Source organism: Arvicanthis niloticus, chromosome 21 (assembly GCF_011762505.2).
Source record: "Arvicanthis niloticus isolate mArvNil1 chromosome 21, mArvNil1.pat.X, whole genome shotgun sequence".
Lineage (NCBI taxonomy): Eukaryota > Metazoa > Chordata > Mammalia > Rodentia > Muridae > Arvicanthis > Arvicanthis niloticus.
Genome location: NC_047678.1, coordinates 40,717,983 through 40,745,982, shown reverse-complemented (window position 1 = coordinate 40,745,982; position 28,000 = coordinate 40,717,983). Strand labels below are relative to the sequence as shown.

The 28,000-nt window shown below is 46.1% G+C and overlaps 1 protein-coding gene and 1 long non-coding RNA gene across 10 annotated transcripts in view; one reads left to right on the top strand and one right to left on the bottom strand.

Moving 5' to 3' along the window:
- Window positions 1-3: 3 nt before the first annotated feature.
- LOC143435335 (uncharacterized) lies at window positions 4-27,965 on the top strand. 2 transcript variants are annotated; one of them, XR_013105545.1, is made up of 5 exons: window positions 4-244; window positions 9,424-9,693; window positions 15,216-15,694; window positions 16,016-16,138; window positions 19,291-27,965. It is a non-coding gene; the product is annotated as an uncharacterized LOC143435335 (long non-coding RNA). The 2 variants fall into 2 exon arrangements; XR_013105544.1 differs by having other exon boundaries at window positions 15,216-16,138.
- Window positions 16,977-28,000, bottom strand: part of Myrip (myosin VIIA and Rab interacting protein) — a 177,135-nt gene continuing 166,111 nt past the window's right edge. For all 8 annotated transcript variants that reach the window (XM_076917359.1, XM_034483845.2, XM_076917361.1 and 5 more), the window contains 4 exons: window positions 25,328-25,432; window positions 25,165-25,225; window positions 22,876-22,994; window positions 16,977-19,016 (listed from right to left, as the gene is read on the bottom strand). In XM_076917359.1, coding sequence (XP_076773474.1) covers window positions 18,984-19,016; window positions 22,876-22,994; window positions 25,165-25,225; window positions 25,328-25,432 — 318 coding nt within the window. In that variant the 3' untranslated portion in view covers window positions 16,977-18,983. The remainder of the gene's footprint in view (window positions 19,017-22,875; window positions 22,995-25,164; window positions 25,226-25,327; window positions 25,433-28,000) is intronic.

Sequence of the window (28,000 nt, the reverse complement as noted above, 5' to 3'; positions counted from 1 at the left end):
GGGGTTCCCGAGACCCTTGAGTTTCTCTTGCAGAACCCTTTGTGGGAATCTCCTTTCCTACAAGCCCCAGGATTCCGATGCTGCAATCTCTATAAAGCTTAACCTATTTGTCTCCGGTGTGATGACCTGGCCGCTAGTCTGCTAGCCTGGCGTGAACGGCACTACCAATCCCACCTGAGCTCTCTTCTGCGGAGCCTCCTAAGGTCCGAGGAAGGTTCTGGGCGGGATAGGTGCCTGGTACTAGGTGAGTGTGAGTGAGCAGATAAAGTAACTGTAAAGAGGAACCATGCATATCCATCAGGGAACAGTGGGGGAGTCGCCTTACCTATGCAAACCTATGCAGGTGGTTGGCTTTCTAGACCAAAGTAGTAGACTAAATATAAGACTTCTTAATCTCTTTGTGGGCCAAGCCTGTCCACCTCGTGTTGAAATAATTTTGGAGGCTTGATGCAAAACATTAGAAGCCATAGATTGATAACATATGTGCCTGTTTAGCAATCCATTCAATAAGATGTAGCAGTAGGTCCAATCGCTATTATTTCCTTTTTAAAAAGATTTTATTTTTATGTGGTTGAGTGTATGTACCACAGAGGCCAGAAGAGGATGTCATATCCCCTGGAATTACGGATGGTTATGGTCACCATGGGAACAGAACCCAGGACTTGTACAACTCCTGGGAAGTCTCTCGAGTTCCATTACTATAATTTTAAAAAAATCAATAGATCTCTGAAGTGTCATGTGAGTGTTTTGGTGACTTCTGTTATACAACGTGGCTGCTTCTAATACTTCTATGCGTGGTTGCCTGTTGCTTACAGGGTTGTAAAATAGACACTTGTGTGCCCCTCCATCCACTAGTCAAGTTTTAGGGATGTTACTTACTCAGTTTTATTCTTATTCCTTGGTCTGAAAAAGTCTAGATTATGAATACTTGAATTAATAGTCGAGCACCTTCCCCCTCCATGTGAGTTCTGGGGCTGGAACTCAAGTTGTCAGGCTTGTCAGCAAACCTGAGTCACCTCACCAGTCCTTGAGTAGTTATTTTCTGCGATATATTAACACTAATTTCTAAGTAACTTAAAATATTTCACAAAGTAGTCATAAGAAGCAAAGAATACACAAAATATACAATGTAAATAACCATTCTATAACATGGTTTGTTCCTCTCTTTCTTACTAGATATATATTACCAGTATGTATTACATGGTTTCTCAGATGGATCCTAGGGTGAGTGGGCCAGAGAAGAAAAGTAACAAGAAAAGCTTTGAAATGTCTCTGAAATCTGGAGCTGGAGAGATAGCACAGTCTTGCTGTTCTTTCAGAGGACTGAAGCAGGCCCCGGCACCCAGGAGAAAGCAGCTTTCAAACTGCCTATAACTCCAGCTCTAGGGGGTTGGATACCCTTTTATGAACTCCATAGGCACTTGCACTCATGTGCACATCACACACATTGACGTACACACAAACACACTGAAATCTTCAAGGTCTCACTGTCATTTTACCCGTTAGTAGAATGTATTCCCTCCATTTAGGAGTAAGGCTTGCTGATATCAGCAGTACCCAAGAAAGAGACACAAGTCTTAGCCAAGCAAATACAGAAACAGGTTAAAGGCTCTTCTGACTGTCCTCATGGTCTTTGTGTTTAAGCCTGTGGTGCACAATGCAGACCTACTACCCACGGGCAACACAGAGAACTCTTGCAATATAGCTGGTCTAAATTAAAATGCAAAGTAAATAGAAAATAAGCACGGACTTCTAAAGATTTCACTCCACCTGCTCACTTTTACTTAAAAAAAAAAAAAATGTAGCTACTGGAAAAGTTCACATCATACATAGCTTACATCTGATTTCCCTAAGCCAGTGTTGTTAGAGATTCAGAGAAACTCAAATTTTTATAAAACGAATAAACAGAAGTGTTTAAAATGGAGTGTGTCTGGCTTTAAGTGGTAGCAGCGTGGGTTAAGGTGGTCATTTCTGGCCGTGTCAGAAAGGAGCTTAGATGGGCCACAGGGAACGGCTGACTAAGGAAATGAGGGAAGAGAAAGGTGACAGTCAGAAGGTTGCCAAGGTTAGAGGTAGACTCCAAACCAGGGTCTTAGCATCCACACAGCAACAGACATGAAAGCAAGTCAGAAAACCCACGTGTTACAGGGAGAACCTACCGGCTGTCCAGCAGGAGTAGCTTTGCCTGGCTGTTGGCTACAGGGGCTGTTTTCACTTGGCTCCTCATAAAGGGGACACTATGATGTAGCTACCAACCACCCTGGCAGTCTGCCTGCCTCAGAGACTGTGATGGGATTCACTCAGTTGTGTCTTATGTCTGGTAGTCATGGAGGCATGGTATCTGATTAGAGCCCTGGATCCTCGACCATCCAAAGACTTGGCTTCTGTACAGAATTTGTGACTACGACACTAGTGACTCAGATGTCTCTCTTTAGTGAGTTCAAGACACACATACCCCTGGCTGCTGCACTCTGAATTTAACATTGCATTCTGCCAAGGCCAAGCTCCGTACTGGCTGTTCCTGGCCCGGAACTGAGCACACACATAAAAGATAAGACTGCAGGCTGGTTACAGAGAAAGACAGGGGTTCCTCTTGTGGGCTCAACACTCCCTTTCAGTTTATCTGCATCTCCTCACATTTGTCAGGAGCCTATGATTTTTATCCCACCCTCTTCCCTCCTTCCTTCACAGGGCCACCGCTTCTGCCTCTTCTTTCTCCTCACAGTGTCCCCCAAGGCCCAAACCTGTGGCATGTCTTCTGCTGTCTTGATATTTCCTCCTCAATGTAGTTAACGAATGCATCTGGCTCCAGATTGGTGAGAACACAAAGAACACTCTACCTTAACAAAAGCATCTGATTGTTTTAATTAAAAAAATATTTTCATTATTTATTTACTTTTGAAGACATGGTCTGTGTAGCTCTGGCTGTCCTGCAACTCACTCTGTAGACCAGGCTGGCCTCAAACTCACAGAGATCTACCTGCCTCTGCCTCCCAAGTGCTGAGACTTAAGGTGTGCACCACTAAGCCTGGCTAATTGTTATTTTTTAACCATGTGCATGTCTCTATGTGCGCATGAGTCCAGGGGCCTGGAGAGACAAGAGGAGCCATCAGACCATTCTGGATCTGGAGTAGGTGCTAGGAATCAAACTCTGGTCCTCAGGAAGAATGGAGCCTACTCTTTTTTGTTTGTTTGTTTCTTTGTTTTTGTCTTTTGAGACAGGGGTTCTCTGTTTAGCCCTGGCTGTCCTGGAACTTACTCTATAGACCAAGCTGGCCTCAAACTCAGAGATCTGCCTGCCTCTAGAACAGTCACTTACCCACTTGGAATTGGGAAGACTCTACGGTCTTTGTGCCTGTACCAGGGAAAAGGAATCAGCATTCCAAAGTGCTGAGCCAACAGCACTGGTGCCTGTGGGAGAGCAGACACAGAAGTGCCGGAGGACAGGTGCCCTGTGTCTACTTTGATGGTACCTAGTGTCTTTCACATCTTGTGTTCAATGAGAAAACGGAAGGGTTAAAGCTAGGTTTCCTAGGGAAGCCCTGTTGCCTAGTGGTTAACCATGCTCATCAAACAAACAAAAACCAACTAAGTTGCCATCTATCTGCCCAAAATACAGGGATCAGTGCTTCTGCACAACTGTAGGATCAGGAGACACATAGAAGAGAAAGTCAGAACCCATGTCAGCTTGTTTTATTGTTTGAGACACAGTCTTGTTATGTTCCTAAGTTGGCTGTAAACTTCAAGGCTCAAGTGATCCTCTGGACTCTGTCTCCATGGTAGCTGGGACTGCAGATGCATGCCTCAGAGTCCCACTCTGGGCCTTTTTTTCTTCTTTGAAATAGATTCTCATTTAGCCCAGGCTGGTCTGGAACCTGGTATATAGCTGAGGTTGGTCTTCAACTTCTGATTTTCCCTTCGTCCACTTCCTCAGTGCTGGGTTACAGGTATGTACCACCACGCCATTTATATGATGCTAAGGATGGAACCGGGCTTCTTGCATGGTAGGTGAGCACTCTGCCAACTGAGTCCCCAAGGTCAAGATGCTGGCAGCTCTGGTGATTAGACACCAATATGATACCTTGAAGGGCACATGTCTTTCAAGGAGGAGGGAATCTTCAACCTCACATGGCCAAAGGCCAAAGGGAAAACAGGAGAAATGGAGAATAAACCCTCCTCATGACAAGGTTAGTTCTTTCACAGGACAAAGTCTATATGACTTAAACATTTTCCAACAGTCTCTGCACCCCAACACCATTGTACCCCAATACCATGTAAAGTCAGTACAGTTTCTAGCAGCTGAATTTGGGGTCTGTACCCTAACAATGATGAACACGGTGACTAGTGTATCATGTGGGGTTGTTGGTAGTTTTCTGTTCTACAGAGACAACTTACTCCCATTTAAGGAGCCAGTAATTGTCCTATTTTTATGGAGCTTGTGAGTCTAAAATGAGAGCTTAAACCGAGACAACCTGTAGCCTTAGGAGTCTGGGAGTTTGAAAACTCAAGGGATGAGTGGCTATAACCATTCATTTTGGTTCACTCTAACGAAATTTTTCTTAGAATCATGGCAACCAATGTGTACAACATGACTGTACTGGAGGAATCAGGAAAAGCAGATACTGAGTAAGAAAGGCAAATAAAACCTTTTACTGTCAGAAATCTGGGGCGCACAGGCAGCCAGGGTAGGTTTCCCCAGGCTGAGGCTGGCCCATTGCCACTCTGTGTCCTGCTCATTCAGCCAGATGCTCAGCTGGACATGTTCCCCGCCCCTCCCCAAGGTTAAATCGTGTCTGCTCGTCACCAATCTTGACCAGATCTGTTCCTAGAAACTGACAAACTACCTATTAAAAATAGATGTTCTTGGAATTACTTTGTTTAAATGGAAGTGATTTAAATCTGTTTTTTTTTTTTTTTTTTTTTTTTTTTTTTTGGTTAAATATTTCTAGATGTACAGATTTATTATGAATAAAGCTCTAGGCCATTGAGTAAATCTTGTCTGTATGCTGTGTGTGTGTGTCTGTGTGTGTATGTATGTGTGTACACCTGTGTGCACATGTTTCTGGAGGCCAGAGGTTGGTGGGGTTGTCCTTAGTCATTTTTGATCTTAGTTTTTGAGACAGGATCTCTCACTTAACCGGCAGCTAGCCAAGCCAGACAGTGGTGGCGCATGCCTTTAATCCCAGCATTTGGGAGGCAGAGGCAGGCAGATTTCTGAGTTCGAGGCCAACCTGGTCTACAGAGTGAGTTCTAGGACAGCCAGGGCTACACAGAGAAACCCTGTCTCAAAAACCAAAAAACCAAAAACCAAAACCAAAACAAAAAAACCTTTCAGCTAGCTTGGCTGGCCACTGAGCCCAGAGACTCCTCCCTGGGCCACCTCTCCCATGTTGGTATTACAAGCACATGTCAAAGTCTTCTAACATGAACTCTGGGGTCAAACTTGGGTCCTCATGCTTGTACAGTAAGCCCCTTACCACTAAATCCAGAAAGGCAGCCAGAGAAAATGGTCAACTCTGCAATGCTGAGATGATCAATACTTGGTTAAGCATGTTAGTGTAATTGTAGGGAGAGTAAGAATTCAGTAAGTCATAACTGGGTTATTTTACAGACATGAAGGTGAGAGGTTCTCCTGAGCTCAGGTTGGGGGTTGGGTATCTCTCCACATGGGAAGGCTTTGGCACATGAAAACAACACTCTTCCAAACAGGAATCCAATGCCATCACCAAGAATCTCCTTTTACTCATGGAGGTTGGAGGGACTGGAGTCTTTAAGAAGGAAAACAGAGACTGGGTGACATTCAAGGAGGCATTGAGAGCCCCCACAGGATCCCTTGTCAGCCATTGGGGATCACGAGTCAAGTAGCTTCCCTAAAACTCTATTTACACCCATCTTAGTGCCAAGTCAGGTAGTTTTGTTTCACTGAGATGGAAGCTTCTTTAATAACAGATGTGAGCGTGGTCATATCTGAGGCGATTCACCTCACCTTCTCCAGTGTACTGACAAAAGGTACTGGATCCTCTGTCCTCTCATTGGATGAAAAAGCCATTCAATTCTCATTGGTCATTCAGTGTTAGCATCCATTCCATTTCCTCTTCACGGAGGACAGAGCCAGGGCCACCACCACACAGTATGAAAGCTGCATAGTAGAAGGTCTTATATAGTTTCTGCAAGTGGGTCAACCTCTTCCTTCAGGATAAAGCAGTGTGCTGGTTGGTTTTAACTTCCGACTTGCCACAACATACAATCACTACAGAAAGAGAGGAATGGTCTATATCAGTGGGCTTTCATGACTGTTATTTGATGTAGAAGACACACCCCAGATGTGGGTGGCATCACTTCATAGGCACCCTGAACTGTGGAAGGATGAGGGAAAGTACCCAGGCGCTAGTAAGCACAAAGATCCATTCCCTCTCTCTGTCTTGACGCTAGATGTCACGTGGCCGGAAAGCTTCTGACTTTCCTATGGCAATTGACGTAACCTGGAATTGTAAGCCAAATAATTCCTCCGCTCTCCAAGCTGCTTTTGGACAGGGTGTTTCATCACAGCAACAGAGGAATCTAGGACAAGCAGTGACCTCCCAGGCTCGCGTTTACACCAGTGTTCTCGGCACTGCTCTAGCTTCCCCAGATTCTTTTCTTAGTCCATTTTAACAGGAGCTTTGGTTTTTAAACTGAGCCACCAAGCCACCAATTATTTTCTGATGAGATACAGTATACTCACATCATACTTTGTCCACCACAGTATGTGTTCCCAGACCAACTGTGCCCTTCGGTCTCAAGAGCACAAGGCTTTGCCTGCAACCACAGTAAGAGGTCAGCCTGTGGGGGCTGTGCCCCCCCCTTTTTGGTTTCTTTCTTTCTTTCTTTTTTTTTTTTTTTTTTTTTTTTTTTTTTTTTTTGGTTTTTTTTTCGAGACAGGGTTTCTCTGTGTAGCCCTGGCTGTCCTGGAACTCACTCTGTAGACCAGGCTAGCCTCGAACTCAGAAATCCGCCTGCCTCTGCTTCCCAAGCGCTGGGATTAAAGGCGTGCACCACCACTGCCCAGCGGCTGTTCCCTTATAACCTTCTATGTAACTGACTGCACATGCTTCTTGCTTTGTCAGTTTCTTAGGCTGCTGGATCCACATTTCCTTTCATTTTAACACGTTCCTTCTTTATTGGAAGCAACTTTCTCTGTTAGATGGATTCATAATGCTGGTGGGACAACCTTACCCAAGATGCATGTTCTTTTTTAGTGTAGTATTTTTATTAATTTATTGGAAATTTTATGCAGTATATTTGGGTGATATTCTGTCTTTGCTTCTGTGACTTTTCCTGAAACTTAAGTGTAGGGATTGTGTTGTAGACACAACTGGGGCCAGGCAGGCCCCTGACAACCCATTGTTCTCTGCGTTTTGAGAAAGCTGTGGCTTTCTCTCGTGATCTGATGGCCTTCATCAGCTACAAAAAGAAGCTTCTTTAATGAGAGATGGGGGCTATGCTTTTCTGTGGATATAAGGATAAGTATTCAGAGTGAAGTTAGAAATAGTGTTGGTTTTGGAACATGACGATGGTTGGTTTTCCTCTAGGTTCCATGGCCTCACTATTACCATGCGTCTTGCGGTCCCGCGTGAGGTTTAATAATTAAGAAACGGAGACATCTATAGAACTGAAAGCTGCTAGTCTGTGGCTGGGTCAGCCTCTCAGCTAGCTTCTCTGAGATTGCGTCTCTCCACGTGGCTCTCACTGCTCACCCTCCCTGCTCCATTCCTGTCTTTCCTCTGTCCCGATGCTTCTGTCTCTCTGCCTGATCATTATGCCAGATCCTTCTGCCCCAGCTCCGGCCGCCAGCTCCTTATTTTATGTGTCCTTACTCATCCAGTTGGCACTGGGGGCTATGTGACCGTCCCCAGGGCAGCTTGCCTTTCTTTTTGGGCAAGTGAGGAAGCAACAGACATTTACACATCCTACCAGCCTGGTACCAGGCCCAGCAATTAACAATGGAGAACACAGGGACATAGTTCCTCATAGCCAGTAAATACAATATTTGTGGGTCATCCCAACAACTGCCACCAGATAGTTGGCTGGGCTTATGGTACCAGGCAAAAGTTCTATCCAATTGATTGAGCTGTAAGTCCAATTGGATAGCTGTTGGTTACTGCCACAATATGAGTGCTGTTAATACTCCTGGGAAGGTATCTTGCCATGATGGTTGTTGTCATGTTCTGTAGGCATCACAGCTAGGTAGGACTATTCATCATCTTTCTCCTTTCTTTTCATAGGACCTTCTGGTAAAATGAGTTTATTTTGGCTTAAAGTTCCAGAATGAAAGTCTTTAAGGACAAGGAAGGCATGGAAGCAGGCTGCTGGAGCAGGAAGCAGGAAGATCACATGACACACAAAGAGCAAACTGAAAGGGAGGCTATAACCTCTCAAAGGCCATTCCCTAGTGACGTACTTCCTCCAGCAAGGCTCCATATTCTAAAGGCTCCACGCACCCACCTAAACAGCACCCACAACCAGGAATTAAGTGTTCAAGGACATGAACCTATGGGGGACATTTCCTATTTAAACATGTAAAAATCCAGAAGTGTTATCCATTCAAAATCGCATGGCTGACAGGTAGAGACAGCTTGAGCTCTGGGAGTCATTGCCCAGCCTGCCTGCCCCAACTGGCAAGAACCAAATGATGTAGACAGTGTCTTAGAAAATAAGGTAGAGCCGGGCAGTGGTGGTACACACCTGTAATCCCAGCATTTGGGAGGCAGAGGCAGGTGAGTCTCTGAGTTCGAGGCCAGTCTGGTCTATAGAATGAATTCCAGGATATCCAGGGCTACACAGCAAAGCCCTGTCCCAAAGAAACCTAAATAAATAAATAAACAAATAAATAAACAAATAAATAAAAATATGGTGGAGAACACCTGAGGAAATAAAATGAAGTTGACCTCTGCTCTCCTAAAACATGTGCGCATGTGCATAACACCTGCAAACACATACAAACACATACATGCATACGCACGCGCGCGCACACACACACCACACACACACACACTTAGACCCAGATATTGTTAAGGAAGGGAAGTAAAGATACCCAAGTGTGTGCCTTTGTAAATAAAGCTGCTTTTCCTTGGAAAATTGGTAGGTTACAGAGAGTGAGGAAAGGGGTTAAAGCAGAGAAAGCCCAGGCTTCAGTTCTGCTCACATTAATCCCTTAGGATGTTAGGATTTTTAGATAATACTACCTGTATCCCGAGCAGAACCAGGAGACTTTACAGAGCTCCCAGGAGCAGCAGTGGGCTCAGGGGCCACACCATTGCTTATTGGCCTATCATTCCAAAGTAAATGAGGGCCCCAGGCGGTACAGCAGACATTATCCTTTGAAGCATTCTTCTTGGTATCCATAGAAAGAGATTTCAATCTGTTTTTTTTTTTTTCTTACAGATAATGAAGAATAAAGACCTCAACCTTCTAAGGAATTATGTGTGCATGTCATAACGACCCAGCCACAAAAGCCGAATCTCGCTTTTCCAAACAAACATTTGTTTTCCACGTAATTGCTGTAATTCTCTGCGGGAACATCGCTGGCCTATTCTCAGAAGAAGCAGATGGAAGGAGCCTGCCTTCACGCAGGACGCTCTGAGCAGAAGTTGTTTAGTGTAAGCTCAGTGCTGCAGCACGTAGCTGGGTGTTGAGAAGTGAGCAAAGGCTGAGGTAAGTCCGTGGCCTTTAGTCACACAGGAGACAATTTAGAAGTCCTCACAGTACGAGTTAAGAAGCAGAGAAGATCTGAGGGGACGACTTGGTAGGTAGGAGCTCTGGATGCTTCTCCAAAGGACCCAAGTTTAGTTTCCAGGGCTCCATAACTCCAGTCCCAGTGGATTTAACATTCTATTCTGGTCTCCATGGGCACCTGCATGCACTTGGACATACACGGCTACATACATGTTCACTAATGCAAGTGAAATAATCTAAAATAGTATAAAAGAGTAAGAAGATGGTTCAGTGGGTAAAGTACCTCTACAATCACACACACCTACACACACACACACACACACACCCCACAGGGGCCCAGACCCTCAGTCCTTTTCTTTCTCATGTGTACTCTCTCAGTGACCTAGTTGTGTGTTACTTTAGTGTCACCCATGGAGCTTCAACACAGAGCTCTCTCTCGTCACCTCTCTCTTCCAGGGTAGACCCAGCTTTTTCCTAGGCCCATCATCCTCCCAAATCTCAGTTCAAACACATCAGAAAAGGAAATCATTACCTTTCTGTTCCACAGGTAGAACAAACGTGTTCTCTGTGGTACTGGCCAGGCATCTGAGCACACCTCCTTACACCTTATTAATAATTTTTAAAAATTTGAACCATGACATCTGACAAAACTCTCTGCCCCCTGTGCTAGTTACTCTTGTGTTGCTGTGAATGACAAGACCTATTTTGGCCCACAGTTTTTGAGCATTTGTTCATAATAGCTTAGCATCATGTGCTTGGGCACCATGTGGTGGATGTGTGAGGAAGAAGAAAGAAAGAAGAAAGAGAGAGTGCAAGGGGTGAGAAGTAAGGATCTGCCTTAGGGATCTTCTTCCTCCAGCTATGCTCCACCTCACAAAGCTTCTACAACCTTCCAAAAATACCACCAGCTACAGAAGACGGAGGTGTTTTGTTACAGTAGCAAGAATAGCCCCAGGAGTGCGTGTGTTTCTCTCTTCTCTGGTGCCCTGCCCCTCAGTGGGCTCACCACTATTGATATTACCTGATTTCTCGGATGTCTGTGTATCACAGTATGAAATGTTGGCACTTCCTGAGCCTGTAACGAGGAGTAAAGGCTGGAACCCCTGTGCATCGGCATGATTCCATAGGGGTCTGGAAAGGCTCAGGGCTCCACCAGAAGTAGAACTTGGGGCATCAACCACAACAGATTTGAATCTGGATTTTGAGTGGCTTGGAGCCTTCACAAAACACCCCCTCCCCCAATTTTTTGTGATACTTAGGAAATCTCCTAGGCTAGGACCATGCCGGGGAGGTGACATCTGTAAAAGATGAAAAGGAGCTGGGTGTGGTGAAGCCTTTAGTCCTAGCCTGTCAGATACAGAGGTAGGCCGAATTCTGCTAGTTCCAAACCAACCTGGTCTACAGAGAAAGCAGGACAGCCGTAGCTACGCAGAGAGACCCTGTCTCAAAAACAAAAGCAAGATAAAACAAAAGGAAAATGAGCAGAGATTTTCAGTGCTACACTAAGTCATTTCAGGACTTAGAATACTTTGGAAGGAAGCAGAGTTGAATGGTTTGTCACTGAGGGTGTCCTGCCAGGGGAATCCACCTGAGAGTGCTATGGTGCCGTAGCCCGCTTTCCCAGTGTTTGCAGCACCTGCTGCAGCCACGGTTTGATGCATGTCTTCAGTATTAGCCAAAAGGTCCATTTACCCTGCCGTCAAGGTCAGTGTGGAGGCTAGAAGAGCGGAATCCTGATTCTTCAAATCTAAAAGGGGACTGGCTTTCTTATCCTCAGTTTGAAAACCCAGGGGCACAGAGCTGATAGATGCCAAAGTGACATCAGCAGCAGCAGGGACTGTGTCCACGCAGTCAGCATCCCAACACTTGGAAAGAAGAAGAAGGCTTGCTCTGGAGGTGGGGCACTCAGTGACAGCATCATTTAAAGGGAAAGGAGGGTCTCTGTCTATACCACTGTGATGCCATCATCCCTGAGGCCCTCGAAGGAACCACGCTCCACCCCAGCCCTGTGGGAGTGCGAATGTGAAGGGAGGCCAGAGGATTTGCCTCCTGTCTTCTTCAATTGCTTTCCATTTTTTTAAAAAAAGATTTTTTTTTTTTTTTTTTTTTTTTTTGGTTTTTCGAGACAGGGTTTCTCTGTATAGCTTTTGGCTGTCCTGGAAGTCACTCGGTAGACCAGGCTGGCCTCGAACTCAGAAATCCGCCTGCCTCTGCCTCCCAAGTGCTGGGATTAAAGGTGTGCGCCACCACCGCCCGGCAAAAGATTTATTTATTTTATACATGTGAGTACACTGTTGTCCTCAGACACACTAGGAGAGGGTGTCAGATCCCACCATGCTGGGAACTGAACTCAGGACCTCTGGAAGAACAGTCAGTGCTCTTAACCGCTGAGCCATCTCCAGACCTTCTCCATCTTATTTTTAAACACAGAATTTTCTTAAAAAGTATATGCGTGTAGGCTTAGTGTATGTGTGTGCTCCAGGCATACACAGGTGCCTGTGAAGCTCAGAAGAGGGCGAAGGGTTTTCTAGAAATGGAGTTTCAGGGGGTTGTGAGTGGGTGCAGGGAACTGAATCCGGCTCCTCCAGGACAGCAGGAAATGCCCTTCACTACTGAGCCGCCTCTCCAGCCCTTCTTCCTTCTTTTTTGAGATGGAGTAGGATAGACTAGCCAACAAACCCCAGGGGCCTGTCTCTACCTTGCCAGTACTGGGAATACAGACATGTGCCATCATGCCTGTTTTTTTTTTTTTTTTAAATGAATGCTGGAGATCAAACCCAGATCCTCAGGCTCGTATGGAGAGCACTTTACCCACAGAGCTACCTTCACTACCTCAGGCAATTTGTTACAGCAATGGAAAGAAAAACAGACCATCTTAGAGTCACTCATTCTTAATTCCAGGAGGCCCTGGGAGAGGGCTGATCCCTTGTTTTGCATGGCTGTCAGTCTAGTTACAAGGCCAGAAGTAACCACAGGCTACAGCCAAAGTCACCACAGTCCATCCCATTTCCCACTCTCTCTCTAATGTCTGCAAAGGACAGTGGAATCCAGTCCCTTAAGGTCTGGGGCCAGTGTAAGAAAAAGCTGTATGAACAAACACAGGTGAGCAGTCTCAGGACTCCTCTCAGAGAAGAAAGAGCGAAAATCACTAAAGAGCCACCAGCAGAACAGACCATTTCCTGAGGCCCCTGAAGAACTCTGTAGAACCCGATGCTCTAAGTGTAGCCAGCAGCACTGACACAGCCCAGGAACTGGTTAGAGCTGGTCAGAGCCTGGCATTTCGGGTCCCAGCTGAGACCAGAAATCAGAATGTTTGAGCGTGAGTTTCCCTTCAGTCCTTCATCTTTACCTGACAACTCTGAGAGGAAACATATTTCCTGCCTTGTATTTAAAGACTTAGTTTGTGCCAAGCAGACCCTTTTGATAACTTCTTTAAAATTTCCAAAGCATGAAGTGGATATTCAAGTTTTCCGGACTCCTGGAAAGCTGCATAAGATATAGTCCTGTTTACCTATGCTTTACCATGATCCGAGCTCAGTCACTGAGACAGAAGGCTTACATGGCCAACTGTTCTGCAAAATGCAAATTTCGTACGGGAAACACTTCCCCTGGGAGAAAACAGAGCGGCTGTCAGGGAGAGCTATTTTTAAAGGGGCCAAATGCTCCAGCAAGGCAGTGATTTATCAAAAATCTCAATGACAAGGCTTTGGGAGGCAAGGGTTTATTTTATCTCACAGCTTACCGGCCATCTCAAAGGGAAGTCAGGGCTTGAGGCAGGAACCTGGAGGGAGGAACGGAAGAAGCCAAGGGCTGTTCACTGAATCCTCATGGTTTGCTCAGTTTTCTTTCTTATACAACCTAGGACCACCAGCCCTGGTGGGCTCTGCCTGTCCCCATCAATCACTAATCAAAAGAATGCCCCACAGCCATGCCTGCAGGCTATCTTACGGAGGTGTTTTCTCAGCTGAGGTTTCTTCCCAGATGACCCTAGCTAGCTTGGGTCAAGAAGGAAGGCAGAGAATCAACCAGCATATAGGGGTTGCCAGGACAAAGACAAGACCCATTCAAGAGGAGAGCTCAGAGGGGCTGATTAAGTTCCCTAGAGGAGGGAATCCTTGTCAACATCTGTCTTCCTTCTTTTTCTAAGTGTGTGTGTCTGTCTGTGTGTCTGTGTGTCTGTCCGTCCATATGTGTGTATAAGGAAGCTGGAGGGCAGCCACAGGTGTCATCCTTAGGAATGGCATCTGTATCTTCTGAGGCACATCTCTCATTGGCCCAGGGCTCACCAATAAAGCTATGCTGGCTGGTCATGAGTCCCAGGAAGCTTCCCGTTTCTAGCCTCCCAGAGCTGGATTACAAACATGTGCCTCCACACCTGGCATTTTCATGTGTGTTCTGAGAACTTGAATCCTACTATTCATAAGGTGCTCTGCCAGTCGGATCAGCGCCATCCTCCAGCCCTTTCCCTGTCAACCACTGTTGACATTTGCTATATTCTCATATATTAAGAAGCCAGGCATGATGACATATACCTACAATCTCAACGGATGGAAGGCGGCAGACCTCTGTCAGGTAAAGTTAGTCTGGTCTATATAGTGAGTGCCAGGCCAGCCAGGGCTGCACAGTGAGATGCTGCCTCAGGTAAAAGCCTCATTTCATTGGGATGGAGATGACCCATGATCTGATCCAGGAGATTTTCCCAGCCTGGGAAGCACCGTGCTGTTCCCCAGCACAGGCTAGCACGCTTGGGCTCTTCGCCTTCTTCATACTAAATGGTGTTGCTGTGACCTCCCTCACCGTTGTAAAGATTCATTGATGGTGGTACGAGGACATTTAGTGACAGATCTTGACTTCCCTATGACACTTATCAATGGACTCCTTGCCCAGCTTTGTCCCACGCCTTAACTTGGAACCATAAACCCAAAACCCTCCAAATCCCTCGGGCTTGCATTTGCGGATGTCTGTCCTACCTGTACGGATGACAAACTGAGTTCTAGTGTGTTCCCTGTCACTGTGATAAACACCGTGACCCCAAATGCATCCTGGTTTATTTGGCTTACATGTCTCAATTGCAGTCAATCAGTGAGGGAAGTCAGGGCAGGAACCGTGGATGGGTGCTGTTCACTGGCCTGCTCTCCATTGCTTGCTTGGCCTGCTTTCTTATGCCATCCAGGACCACCTGATCAGCAGAGGCACCGCCCATGTGGGTTGAGCCCCTCCCACATCACCCACTAATCAAAAGGATTTTCCCTCAGGCCAATTTGATAGGGGCATATCTCTGTCTCTGTCTCTGTCTCTCTCCCTCCCTCCCTCCCTCCCTTCCTCCCCCCTGCCCCCTTCCCCAGGATTTCTTTGTGTAGCTTTGGTTGTCCTTGCACTCAGAGATCTGCCTGCCTCTGCCTCTGCCTCCCTAGTGCTGGTATTAAAGGCATGTGCCGCAGCCATCCCGCCCCCCCCCCCCCCCCCCCCCCCAATTCTCAATTGAGTTTCTTTGTTTCCAGACAACTCTCCTTTGTGGCAAGCTGACAACACAACTAACCAGCAGACACTGGGTGTGATTTGGCAGACCAGTGCCCAGCAGTCCCACTCAGGTAGCATCCGCCCGGTATGTAAGCTTTTGTAGAATGCTCCGGCAACATCTAAGGCATCTAATTTAACCGAGTGCTTTGTGACATTGTTTTCATTGGCACTGTTATGTCCCAGGTGCCAGTAAGCTTTTGAAGTCAGCCGGGGCCCCTTCCATTTCCTCTCCACTAATGGTTTTAAAAGCATTGTTCAGTATCATCACTCCAGCAAGGACACGGGATGCTGTTGGAGATGTAAATGAGAAGCACCAGGTGGGGCCGGTTTGGACGAGCACCCCAGGTGATGCTCCGCACGTCTGAGTTTCCGTCTGAGTTTCCGGTTGCATGACTTTTCCTCAGATTGGGTGGTGACAAACCCAAGACACAATGTCACCCAGATCCAGCTTGGTGACTCAGTGAGTTTATTGGGGACACTTGTTGGAACATGGGTGAGCAGTTACTGATTGAGACGCACCACGTCATGGGTGACAGCTGAGAAAGCTGTATTTCTGGAGGCCTCGGCACTACCTGTAGGCCCCACAGATGAAGCCTCTATTCTCCCAGCAACAGTTTATAGCTGGCAAAACCTTAGAGGGGACACATGAGTCTTATGGTTTCTCACAAGGCTTTCTGTCCTTCCAGAAAGGTTCAACCTTGAGGAAACAGCTATATTACTGCAGTGCTCTGGACTAAGGAGGCTGTTGGTTTTTGTATTTTCATACACTTGTTTATTTCAGATTAGGAGAGGGTTTCTACTACCATTTGTGGATGGCGGGAGTGTCCTGGGCATACCAGGATGTGACAACTTAAGCCTGCAAAACGGTGGGAGGAGTGACTATTCACAGTACCTACAGAGGCAGGTAAGGGACTCCCCACTGACGTCTGGATTAACCCCCAGGGTCTAACCAACTCAGGGTTCTTATTCTCAGTGATTCGAGCAGTCTGGGGGAGACCATTCTTTGCTGTGGGTGTCACCCTGTACAATGTATGATGCTTGGCACCATCCCTGCTATGAGTAGCAGAATCTTCTGGCGGCATTAGCCACGTGCTTGGGAAGTGGGTGGGTCAGCAAAATACATGTGCAGGTGTGAGGATCTGAGTTTAGATTCCCAACACCCAAGTAAGAAAAGCAAAAAGCCAGTGTGTAGGTACACACCGCTAATCCCAGCACTGGGGACACAGAGAGACAGGTAAGTAGACTTCCTGGAGGTTGCTGGTCAGCCAGTCTAGCCAAATCAGGGAGTTCCAGGTTCACTGAGAAACCCTACCTCAAAAAGTAAGGTGGGAAGTGGTTGCTGAAGACACTGACCTCTAACCTCTGACCTCCACATGCAGGCATATGTACATACACATGCTAGTGTGCATGAGTGCATGCACATACATCTATATATATATAAATATGTATCGTAGAAAGATAGATGGAGAGACAGAGAGACCAGACATCGTCTAAATATCTGGAAGGTAGGAGCAAGGGCAAAATCAGAACCGACCTCCTCACCTTCAGAGCTTGCTGGTCCTACCTCCAGAGAGGATGGGTTGTTGGGAAACTGCCTTATTAGAGAAAGAGACCGACTTGGTGAGATACTTTTGTGTAGTAAAACTAGAAGGTAGGCAGGCACGGATACTCCTAGACTTTTCTCACCAAAATAAGCAAATAAGCAAACAAATAAATAAATAAATAAATACCACACACACGCAAACTGTTTTCATAGGTGACTTTACTGCTTGGCCGTGGTCATTTCTCTTGACAGTGATTCTTGGCCGGGTGTGTGAGACATGAAGGCATTGAGAAGCCATCAGAGATCATATCCTTCCTGTCCTCATTTTCTTAAACCATCAAAATATTTCATTTATAAAAATTAATCTAAATATAAATATTGACACTAAAGATCAAAATCACTGATGACAAAATAATTTCTGGAACTATAGCATGTTTATGATTTAAATAGTAAATTAAATCTTTGTACTTATTTGGCACAAGGAAACCTTTTATAAAAGTTCAAATGCCATAGAACAGGCTTTTTCTTCATTGTTGTTATTATTATTATTTTTTTTTTGCAAGGCTTACACAGTACACGCTTTGTCAAAAGAAAACTGAGTATTTTAACACTGTTAGCACAAAGGCAGCCTCGTGCCTCCTAAGGAAAAACGTCCCGTTTGGAAGTCAGATCTTTTTGTTGTGTTTTTTTTTTTTAAAACTTTGTTTTCGTGTGAACCACATCCACTGGATAAAACACCAAAGGTTTACTGTTTCCATGGGGTCCTTTCTCTGGGGTGACACAGACATCAGCAGGAGCATTATGGGAAGACACAAGGACCCCCCATTAGCAGCAATGACACATAACACAGGGAGGGCAGTTCAATCAAGTCTGGGGATGCACAGGAGAACCAGAGAACTCGGAAGTGAAGACAGGGCTTAGGCTTCTGGGGGTGGGGGCATTCCAGTTAGAACCAGCTTACACATATGGCTTCAGCAAGTTCACCGATCTGACCTTCAGTTATGGATTCTGGAAAACCATAAGAGAGAGACACTATAGACAAAACGGGGCACACCATGTCCTCCAGAGCCAGCACCTAGTGGTCACTCCCATGCCTCCCTCTTTTGCCTTCTCCCCACCGCACCCTATGATTCAGAAAATCCCAGAAGCCAACATCAAAAACATGCTGCAGGTAACCAGCCAGTCCAGCACAGGGTCAGTCCTATTTGTGTGCATAAACACACTTTAGATACTCATGCATTTATTCCAGCCCCTGCCCTGAAACAGACAGTGAACTTGGGGCGACCATCACCTCTGTGTCCCTCACAGTCCATCCACACTCCTTTTCTCTAAAGGTGTTTGATGACCACCTTCATCATTGCCATCGTTCTGAATCTTGGTGAATCTGGCAGGAGATCTCTTTTGGAGGACGGAATACTTTTCTTGTGTAGTTCTATTTTACAAGAACCGGTTCGTGACCAAGCCACATCACATTGACTCTGAGCAGTGTCCTTAAGTTAGACTAATAGTGACATCCCTTATGCTCCTGTCCCCCTGAGTAAATCCATGCAAGAACCCCAAAATCAGAATGAGACGTGGTGTCAGAGAGACCCGGGTATGGCATTGGTGGATCAGAGCTTTTCATTTCGTGTCTGCTGACTGCGGAGCAACAACGGGGAGGACAGAGGCATGGGGCTGGGGGCTGGGAGCCTAGCTGGAGGTGGCCAAGCATTTCCAAATGAGACTGTTTCTAGAGCCCCCGCTCTTAGTATCTGTTAGGAGGTGACAAGCACAACTAAGTGATGTAATGACTGCCACCTTCCTAGCCCCCAGCTCCTCTCCAGCAGTTTTCTGTAGGATGAACTGTTGATGGGGGGATTCAAGGGTTTACAAAACACACAGGGCTGGTAAAGACAGCACATGGGAGCAAATCAAACAGGCACAATGCATCTTCTGAACACAGAGCTCTGCTATTGGAAGCCAGCGTCTGGATATTGGGTCTCAGATTCCCCTGGAAGCCTAAGGCAGAGAGTGGGTGAGACCTCAGTGTTGCCGACTGAGACGGCCTTCCGGGTGAGGTATCAGGACAGCCCGGTGAGGCGGTCCTGATACCCGCAGGTCCTCGCCTCAGTGGAAATCCACACAGTACTTGATGGCTGTTGGGTCAAGGCACTGTCGTGTACGGCCGGAGGCAGTGGGTCACTGGCTGTGTGTGGAGTTCCATGCTTTAGTACATCACAGCTGACTCCAGAGCAGGCTCCTGAGGGAGGGAAGCAAGATGAACAGGTGTCACCAGCTCCTGACAAACTAAACTGGTTGTGTCTGGCAGCACGGTCACAGAAAATGACTGGACACTTTTCTCCCTCCTGGGATGTACTGAGGTTTTCCAGGTAGGCTGAGATGAAGATGTGTGTTTGAAAACGGCCTGCTGATTCTTAGGAAGCAGGTCTTCTGTTATGTGTAGTTGGATGTTTTCTCTTATACATAGTCGGATATTTAAGCAACTTAACCAAACTCTAATGTTCACATTACAGACTCACAAACTGGCATTTGTTTCTGGAAAGGTTGGTAAGAGAGCTCTTAACCTACCAATCAAACCCGGCAAAGTGGTTTTCCACCCTCAAGGCAGGCTCCAGACTTGCCTACTTCAGCCAAATGAAAACACCCTCCACCTTCTGTCTCTGAAATCTACTTTTTTTTCTGAAAGTATTGCTGCCCTACTTTTGATATTTTAGCACATATGCTCATTTTTTTTCTTAAAATAAAAAAAATATTTTTTATGTGTATGGCTATTTTGCCTGTATGTATGTCTGTGTACCACATGTGTGACTTGTACCCATGGAGGCCAGAAGAGAGTGCCATATCTCCTGGAATTGGAATTACAGATGGTTTTAAACCACCATGTGGGTGCTGGGAACCAAACTCAGGTCTGCTGGGAGAGAGGCCAGTGCACTTAACCCCTGGGCCAGCTTCCTGTGCCTTTTGTTTTTAACCCTTTCCTGTTATTTTAAGGTGATTTATATACTTACTTACTTGCTTTTGAGGTGCCAGGGATTGAGCTTAGGGCCCCATGCTTGGTCAGCAGTGTTCTGAGCCACACCATCAGCTCTCTTGGGTCTTTTTTATTTCACTAAAAATAACTTTTTGCAAAGAAACCTGTATAACATGTGTACACAGCATCTCCTCAGAGCTGGAAGGCCTCATTCTGTCCAGTTTTGTGGGGGTTGAGGGTAAAAAGGACCCGTGTTCACATGCTATGCTACTTCTCCAGCTAGTAGCGCTCTGCAAGGCTGGATGAAGTGGGTCACACTGGGGGCTTAGGGTTATGGACTCCTTCCTCCTCAGCCTGGCCTGTGCTCACTCTGCTTTCTGACTCTCTGGAATATGACTGAGCCACTTCAGGCTCCTGGCCAGGCCACCTTTTGCAGGGGATACTCCTGTACCATGGACACTGCCATGCCTTGAGCTGAGGTAAATTCTTGCTCTCTTTAGCTGCTTCTGAGCAGGTATTTAGTCACAGCGATGAGCCCATAAGCCATGGGCCCTTGTGACCCGTGCACATTCTGTTGCTATGGAAGTCGATTTAATCCTCTCATGGATGACCCACATCTTCCCTGACCTAGCAAGATAACTAGACGTTGAAAGGTCAAGGGTCACAGCTGACCAGTGAATGAAAAATGATGAGAAACTGAAGTCCTCGTGATACTCAAGACAGTAACATATGGTTCAAAGGCTAGACCCCACATTATGCATTTGTCTGGTGCTTCTGTACTCAGAATGGACCAGGAGAGGAATGATGAAGAAGGGTGAGGTTGGTGGTGACGATACTGCAGCAGCTGGGTAATCTGTGTATTCCTCTGGCCAGTCACACACAGTCTGCCAATCAGCATGGCATGTAGTGTGGACGGCCATGTCAGAGCTCTCTTCTAATGGACTATGCTGATGCTCTCTGAAATTCCCACACATATATTGCTGTGCACTGTTTCGAGATAGTGTCTTACAGACCTGGTGTTCACCGTGTAGCCCAGGCTGGTCTTGGTTTTGTAGCACCTTGTCAGTCTTTCTCATGTTGAGACTGCCCATGTAAGTCACCATAACTTAGCTGCAAGTTGTTTTTATATTAATCAACAAATTGAGTATTTAACTTAAAAGAATTTGTGTGTGTGTATGTGTGTGGTATGTGTATGGTGTGTGACTGTGTATGTATATAAGATGTATGCATGTGTGTGGGCACATGCATGTGTGTGTATATAGTGTGTGCGCACATGTGCATATATGTATATAGTGTATGCACATGTGCATGTGTGTTAGTGTGTGTATGGTGTGAGTGTGTGTATGTGTTTGTATGGTGTGGGAGAGTATGTATGTGTGTATATAGTATGTGTGGGAATGTGCATGTGTGTATGGTATGTGAGTATGTTTGTGTATATGGTGTGTGTGTATGAATAATGTGTGTGTGTGCATGAGCACTTGTATGTGTGTATATGTATGTATATGAGTGTGCATGTGTGTGTGGTGTGTGGGTGTGTGTATGCATGTATAAGGTGTGTGAGTGCATGTGAGTGTGTGTCTATGATGCATGTGTGTGCATATGCAGAAATGTATGTGTGTGTATGGTGTGTGTGAATGTGCATGTGTGTGTATGGTGTGTGAGTATGTATGGTATGTGCATATGCATGCTGTATGTGTATGGTATGTGCTTGTGTGTGGTATGTGTGCATGTACGTGTATGTACAATGTGTGCACATGTGTGTGCACATGTGTGAGTATATTTACATGATGTAGGTCAGAGGACTTTCAGGAGCTTGTTCTCTTTCCACTGTGGGGATCTAGAGACCAAACCAGGTTGTTAGGTGTGCTTTTACCCCTGTGCTGGACAGTTTTACATCAACTTGACACAAGCTAGAGTCTTCTGAGAGGAGGGAGCCTCAGCTGAGAAAACACCTCTTGAGATTCTGCTGTAGGCAAGCCTGTAGGGCATTTTCTTAGTAGTGATTGATGAGGAGGGCCCAGACCATTGTGGGTGGTGCCATCCCTGGGCTGGTGGTCATGGGTTCTATAACAAAGCAGGCTGAGCAAGCCATAGAGAGCAAGCCAGTAAGCAGCCCCCTCCATGGCCTCTGCATCAGCTCCTGCCTCCAGGATCCTGCCTTGTTTGAGTTTCTGCCTTTGTTTCCCTCAGTGGACTGTGACTCAGGATATATAAGCCACATAACTCTTTTCTCTCCAAGTTGCTTTTGGTCATGGTGTTTCATCACAGCAATAGTAAACCCAACTAAGACACCCTGTGAGCCATGTCTCTGGCAACAGTGTCTCACTGTGTAACTGTGGCTCAATGGGCCCCCAACTTGCAGCAATCCTCCTGCCTTAGGTCCTTTATAATGAGATTCCAGATATGATCGATCCGACTATCCACGATTGTTGTTTCTGTAGTGAATTCTCCCTTATTCCTCCCTGTGTGATTCCCAGAGTCTGGAACATTACCCTCTGCCAGGTTCCTTGTCACATTTAGGTGAAGCTGCTGACTCTGTTTAGGAAAAGGCATTCGTGGCTAACAGAAACTTACAAGCACATATGGATCATTCCAGAGTAAAAGCCCTTACATATCCACCACCAGGCCTGGCACTCTTTCATTTCTCTCTGATTACAGCTGGTTCCTAAAAAGAGCTACATAGAGATACAGCTGAAATGACAGACTCAGGTAAAAGAGGTCAGCAATGCCACACAGCATGGCACACACCCTCTCCAGACACCTCTCCCGAATCTAAGGCAGGTCAGGAAACCAGAGAGGAAACTGCCCCTTGGGGCTCTGCTGGGGCAGAAGGAAGGAAGGAAGAAAGGAAAGAAGGAAGGAAGGAAGGAAGGAAGGAAGGAAGGAAGGAAGGAAGGAAGGAAGGAAGAAAGAAAGGAGAGAAGGAAGGAAGGAAGGAAGGAAGGAGAGAAGGAAGGAAGGAAGGAAAGAAGGAAGGAAGGAAGGAAGGAAGGAAGGAGAGAAGGAAGGAAGGAAGGAAGGAAGGAGAGAAGGAAGGAAGGAAGGAAGGAAGGAAGGAAGGAAGGAAGGAAAAGCCTGCAGGATGGAGGGGACCATCATGTGATGTAACTGGCACAGAGATACTTACCATCAAGTCCTTGGTATTACCGGTACTTGCCGTGGGCCTGTTTGTGGAGGAGCCATGGAGAAGGAAGTTGCGGTTGAATGTCTTAATGGGGGTCCCAGAAGATGCTTCAATTTTTTCAGCTAAAAAGGAAACAAAGAATAAGAACTAGGTGCCAGCGAGATGCTCAGTCGGGAAGATTTGGCCTCATTTTCTCGAAGGAGAAGCTCGGTAATGAAAACATCCTGACCTGGCATCCACACTTTTCTCGCCTTGACCTGCCTCCCCTACCCTCAACACTTCCTGGATCTCCTCATAAACTGTCTCATACTCATCTGGGAGCCAAAGTTTGCTTCTGAGGAGACCCAAGTTGAGACAGGTAAGAACAACTGGAGAGATGGCTCAGGAGGTAGGAAGGCTTGTCATGCCTGAGTTTGGATCCCAGTACCATGTAAAATAGCTTGTAACCCAGGAGGGCTGCTGGGGTGATTGGCCATCAGTCTAGCTTCATATACACACACTCACACACACACACACTACCCACACACATGCAATCTCTCTCTCACACACACAAACCATATGATGTATCCTCACACTCATATACACACTCAAACATCGGACACATACATCAACACACTACATACATATATACACAGTCTCATACACAAACTTGAACATATATTCAACCCCCCTACTCATGCACACAATCACAAACTTAGACTCACACATGCACACAAACACATATGTATATACACTCAAGATACTCAGAAACACACTTATACCCATATACCCACTTTCACAGCCTGACACTCAAAGTGGCAGAAACTCCCACATTAACACACTGACAAATCACACTCACACAATACTCTCACACACACTGACACACAACATACTCATACTTATGCACATTCCCTCACTCATACACACACTGTTACACACCAAGTCCATGCCCACACTCAGACACGCACTACACACACCACACGCACACCTGATACACACCCACATACCTCCACACTCATGAGGCTCACACACTTAAACACACACTCTCACCTATATAGTCACTTACACACAGCTTCACAAACTCACACTCATACACATTTACAAGACACAAGCACACAGACTCACGCACTCACAGACTCATTCACCCCACACACGTTCAAACACATTCACAATGCATGTACTCACACATAGACACACTCAAACACTCTTAGACTCACATGTACAACCATTTTCCCCCCATGCACACCTCATACTCTCTTACACACCATACATACACACTCAGACTCTCACACACATTCGCTCTCACACATTCACATATGAACACCCCACACACCCATAGTACTTTCACAGTACACTAAGATGATCACACACACACACAATCATACACTTCATATACTCCACTACAGACACATCAGCACAGGCAATCACTCGTATCTTATCCCACACTCACATGTGTACCCATACTCAGTTGCTCACTGAACCCTACACCTTCACATGTACACTCACACCAGTCTCACACCCTCACATACACACGTACCACACCACCTCATACACATACTCTCACTAACATAACTCACCTGTGCACACTCACACCCTCAGACTCCCAGACTCCCACACTTTCACACATACACTTACTCACACAGGCACACTGACATACACCATTGTTTTCACACCCGTTCAGGGTTGGCCTGGTGCTGCCTTGTATCCAAATGCTAAATACTGGCCCCCAAGATCTGGTTGTCCCCAACAAGGAGATCCTCACATACATCAAGCGATGCTATGTAAACCCTGCTCCCTGGTTTAATGTTAACTGGTTAATAAAAGGCTAGAGCTTGTGATTGGTCAGTAGAGAGAAAAAGGCGGGGTGTGAGGACTGAGTGAAGGGTCACAGGTAGGGACTATGAAGAAGAAGGAGGACAGAAGAGGGCAAGAGGCTGCCATGAGAAGGCATGGTCCATGAGCACATGGCCAGGAGAAATAGCAAGTAGCAAGGGACATATGGCTGAGATGTTAAGTTAGAACAGCTCAAACCTGCCCACCTGCCCAATCTAGACTTACAGCTTGTAAAGAAAATACCAGAATTGCGTGTCTTTTAGGTAGGCTAGCTAGAATATTAGAATCTGTTTTACGCACACCCACTTGTGTTCACTTGTCCTCATGCACGCCCTCTCTCACACACACACATTCACAAGTAAGACACATTAGCATAATCCTTGGGGAGAGTGCACACTGGATCTGGCCCTCACACTTTCTCACACTCAGGGCCCTGGGTTCTCCCAACAGTCCCAGCTTGGTGTTTTAAGTGCAACACACCTTTCACAGGAGGGGCAGGTAGTTTCCTTCTCTGCTGCCTCGACGTGTCTATAGTGTGTATCTACAAAGAAACATGGCTGTCAGTACAGCTCTCTAGATCCTGGACATCTGGAACTTCCCGGGCCATGCAAGATTCTAATGGGGGCATGAAAGGCAGACACACCTGACTCCTTTGCTTCTGATCCCGCCTTCTTGTGAGACGCACACATGGCGCTATGTTTAAGCCAGCGATGGTCAGGGCTGAAATGCGGCTCTCAATGTCAGAGATCTTCATGCAACAGAAAGGCGGGTTCAGTAAATACAAAAGGAAGAATGCTGGCTTAAAATGTTACGGACTATAAAGGAATGAATCTGTTTTCATGGCTGTTCCTCCATTCACTCATTTCTCTTTTTCTTTTTGAGACAGGGTCTCGTGTAGCCCAGGTTGGCCTGAAACTTGCTATGTAGCTGAGGATGACCTTGAACTCCCAATCCTCCTGCCTCTATCTCCTAAGTGCTGGAATTACAGGTGTGCACCACAATGCCTGGCTTTTCATTCATTTAAATTCTACCACTGACTGGTCTATCTGGTAAGGAAAAGATGAACCGCAGAAAAGGCATACATTTAAGTTTCCAGTTTTACAGCTCTAGAGTATGTCAACAGCCCTATTAGAGTATGTACAGAGACAAATCGAAGGCCTGGAGCACTATGGGAAAGGTAGTCCAGAGCCACCTAGGTCTGAGTGAAGTCTATTAGGGCTAGGATAAGGTTTCAGTTTGTTCTGAAAAGGAACTGGAGCCTTGGTCCCCATGGAAACGCTGCTGAGGTAATAAAAACGTAAAACAAGACCCACATCGGTGTTATAGTGGCATGGCTGGCACAAGAGTAACCAACTACTTCATGAGTGGATTTAAGGCCTGCACCACAGGACGGAACTCATGCCTGGTTCTGTAAACCTGGCCAGACACCCGTGGCTAGAGAGGAATTCCCAGGAATTCCCCAGGAATGAGTCTGTCATTATTTTGCCAAATGGACACAGCTTCAAACTGCCTTTTGAATGCCTATCTTTTCATATCCGTAGCTTAATGCAGCTTCCATTTCCCATCAAAGAAGCTTCCGTGGGTAGTGGTTAATACGAGACTCACACCTGGCCATGGTGCAGAAGCAAGGGTGAAAAGAGTTTAAGAGCAATCTCTGGCTTGCTTGTCTTAGGAGACAGCCTCTCTCACTGGCTTGGAACTAGACAGTTTAGTTAGGCTGGCTGGCCAGTGATCAGCCTGCCTCTATCTCCGTAGTAGTTAAGATTACAAGCTTATTTTTTCCCCCGTTTTTAAAATGTGAAATCTGGGGATGGAAATCAGGCCCTAGTGCTTGCAAGGCAAGTACTTTACCAACGGTACCTGGTCAGGATGCTTGGTCAGGATGCTGTTTTAAGATGTTAAGAAGGGTAGCAGTAACAGGGATTTGTATTGAACTCCTATTGTTTATATTTTAAATATTTACGTATTTATAAAGTGTGTGTGTGTTGGGGTGGTACACATGCCGTGGCACACATGCATAAGTCAGAGAACAACTTTGTGGAATTGTTTCTCTGGTTCTTTCCTTCTGTCTTTACAAGGGGCTCCTGGGGGAGAACCCAGGTTTCTAGGCTTGTGTGGTAACTGCCTTTATCTGATGCACTATGTGGCTGGTCCTCCTGCTGTTTCTTAACCTAGAGAAACACAGGGACCTTCCACTTTTTGAAAATTAATTTAGGTACCTTAAGGCAGCATCTCATATAGCCAAAGCTAGCCCTAAAACTGCTCTGTGGCCAACAGTGACTTTGAACTCCCAATCTTAATCATCCTTAATGCTGGCATTACACGGGCTGGAGAGATGGCTCAGCGGTTAAGTGCACTGGCTGCTCTTCCAGAGGTCCCGAGTTCAATTCCTTCAATTCCCAACCACGTAGTTGTTGGGAGCCGACTCCTAGCAGAAAGCAGCTATCATCTTTGCAGCCATCTTGAGCCATATACCCTGACAAGAGACTTGTTTTTCAACAGCCTACAACAGCTGAGCACACTCTGATAAACATCTTGTTTATCCCACATAGCTTGTTTTGCTGTTTAGTGCCCCCAGCTGCAAGACACAGTGCATGTGGTATCCACGTCTGCAAGGCACGTGGCAAAGCGTATAAAAACCCGGATTTCCTTTCAATAAAGGAGACTAGAGACTTGATCAGAACCTCTGTCTTGTCTCCATTCTTTGAGTCTCTTCCCCTGGGGCTCACAACCATCTTTATAATGGGATCAGATGCCCTCTTCTGGTGTGTCTGAAGACAGCAACAGTGTACTCATACAGATAAACTAAATAAATCTTAAAAAAAAAAAAAACTTAAAAAAAATGCTGGCATTACACACAAGGGCCGCCATGCCTAGCTATAGTGGGTGCTTTATAAAGGAAATAAAACGACATGGGTTCCTGAGAGACTGTTCACAGATCCCAGTCAGTCAATCCACAGGCGACAAGGGCCCCTTCACATGGGCTGCAAAGAAGTCTTAGAAAGTAGCTATTATGGTTTGAATATGCTCAGCCCAGGGAGTGGCACTATTAGGTGTGGCCTTGTTGGAGTAGGTGTGTCACTGTGGGCATGGGCTTTAAGACCCTCATCCTAGCTGTCTGGAAGTCAGTATTCTGCTAGCAGCCTTCAGATGAAGATGTAGAACTCTCAGCTCCTCCTGCACCATGCCTGCCTGGACACTGCCATGTTCCCACCTTGATGATGATGGACTGAACCTCTGAACCTGTAAGCCAGCCCCAATTAAATGTTGTCCTTATAAGAGTTGCCTTGGTCATGGTGTCTGTTCACAGCAGAAA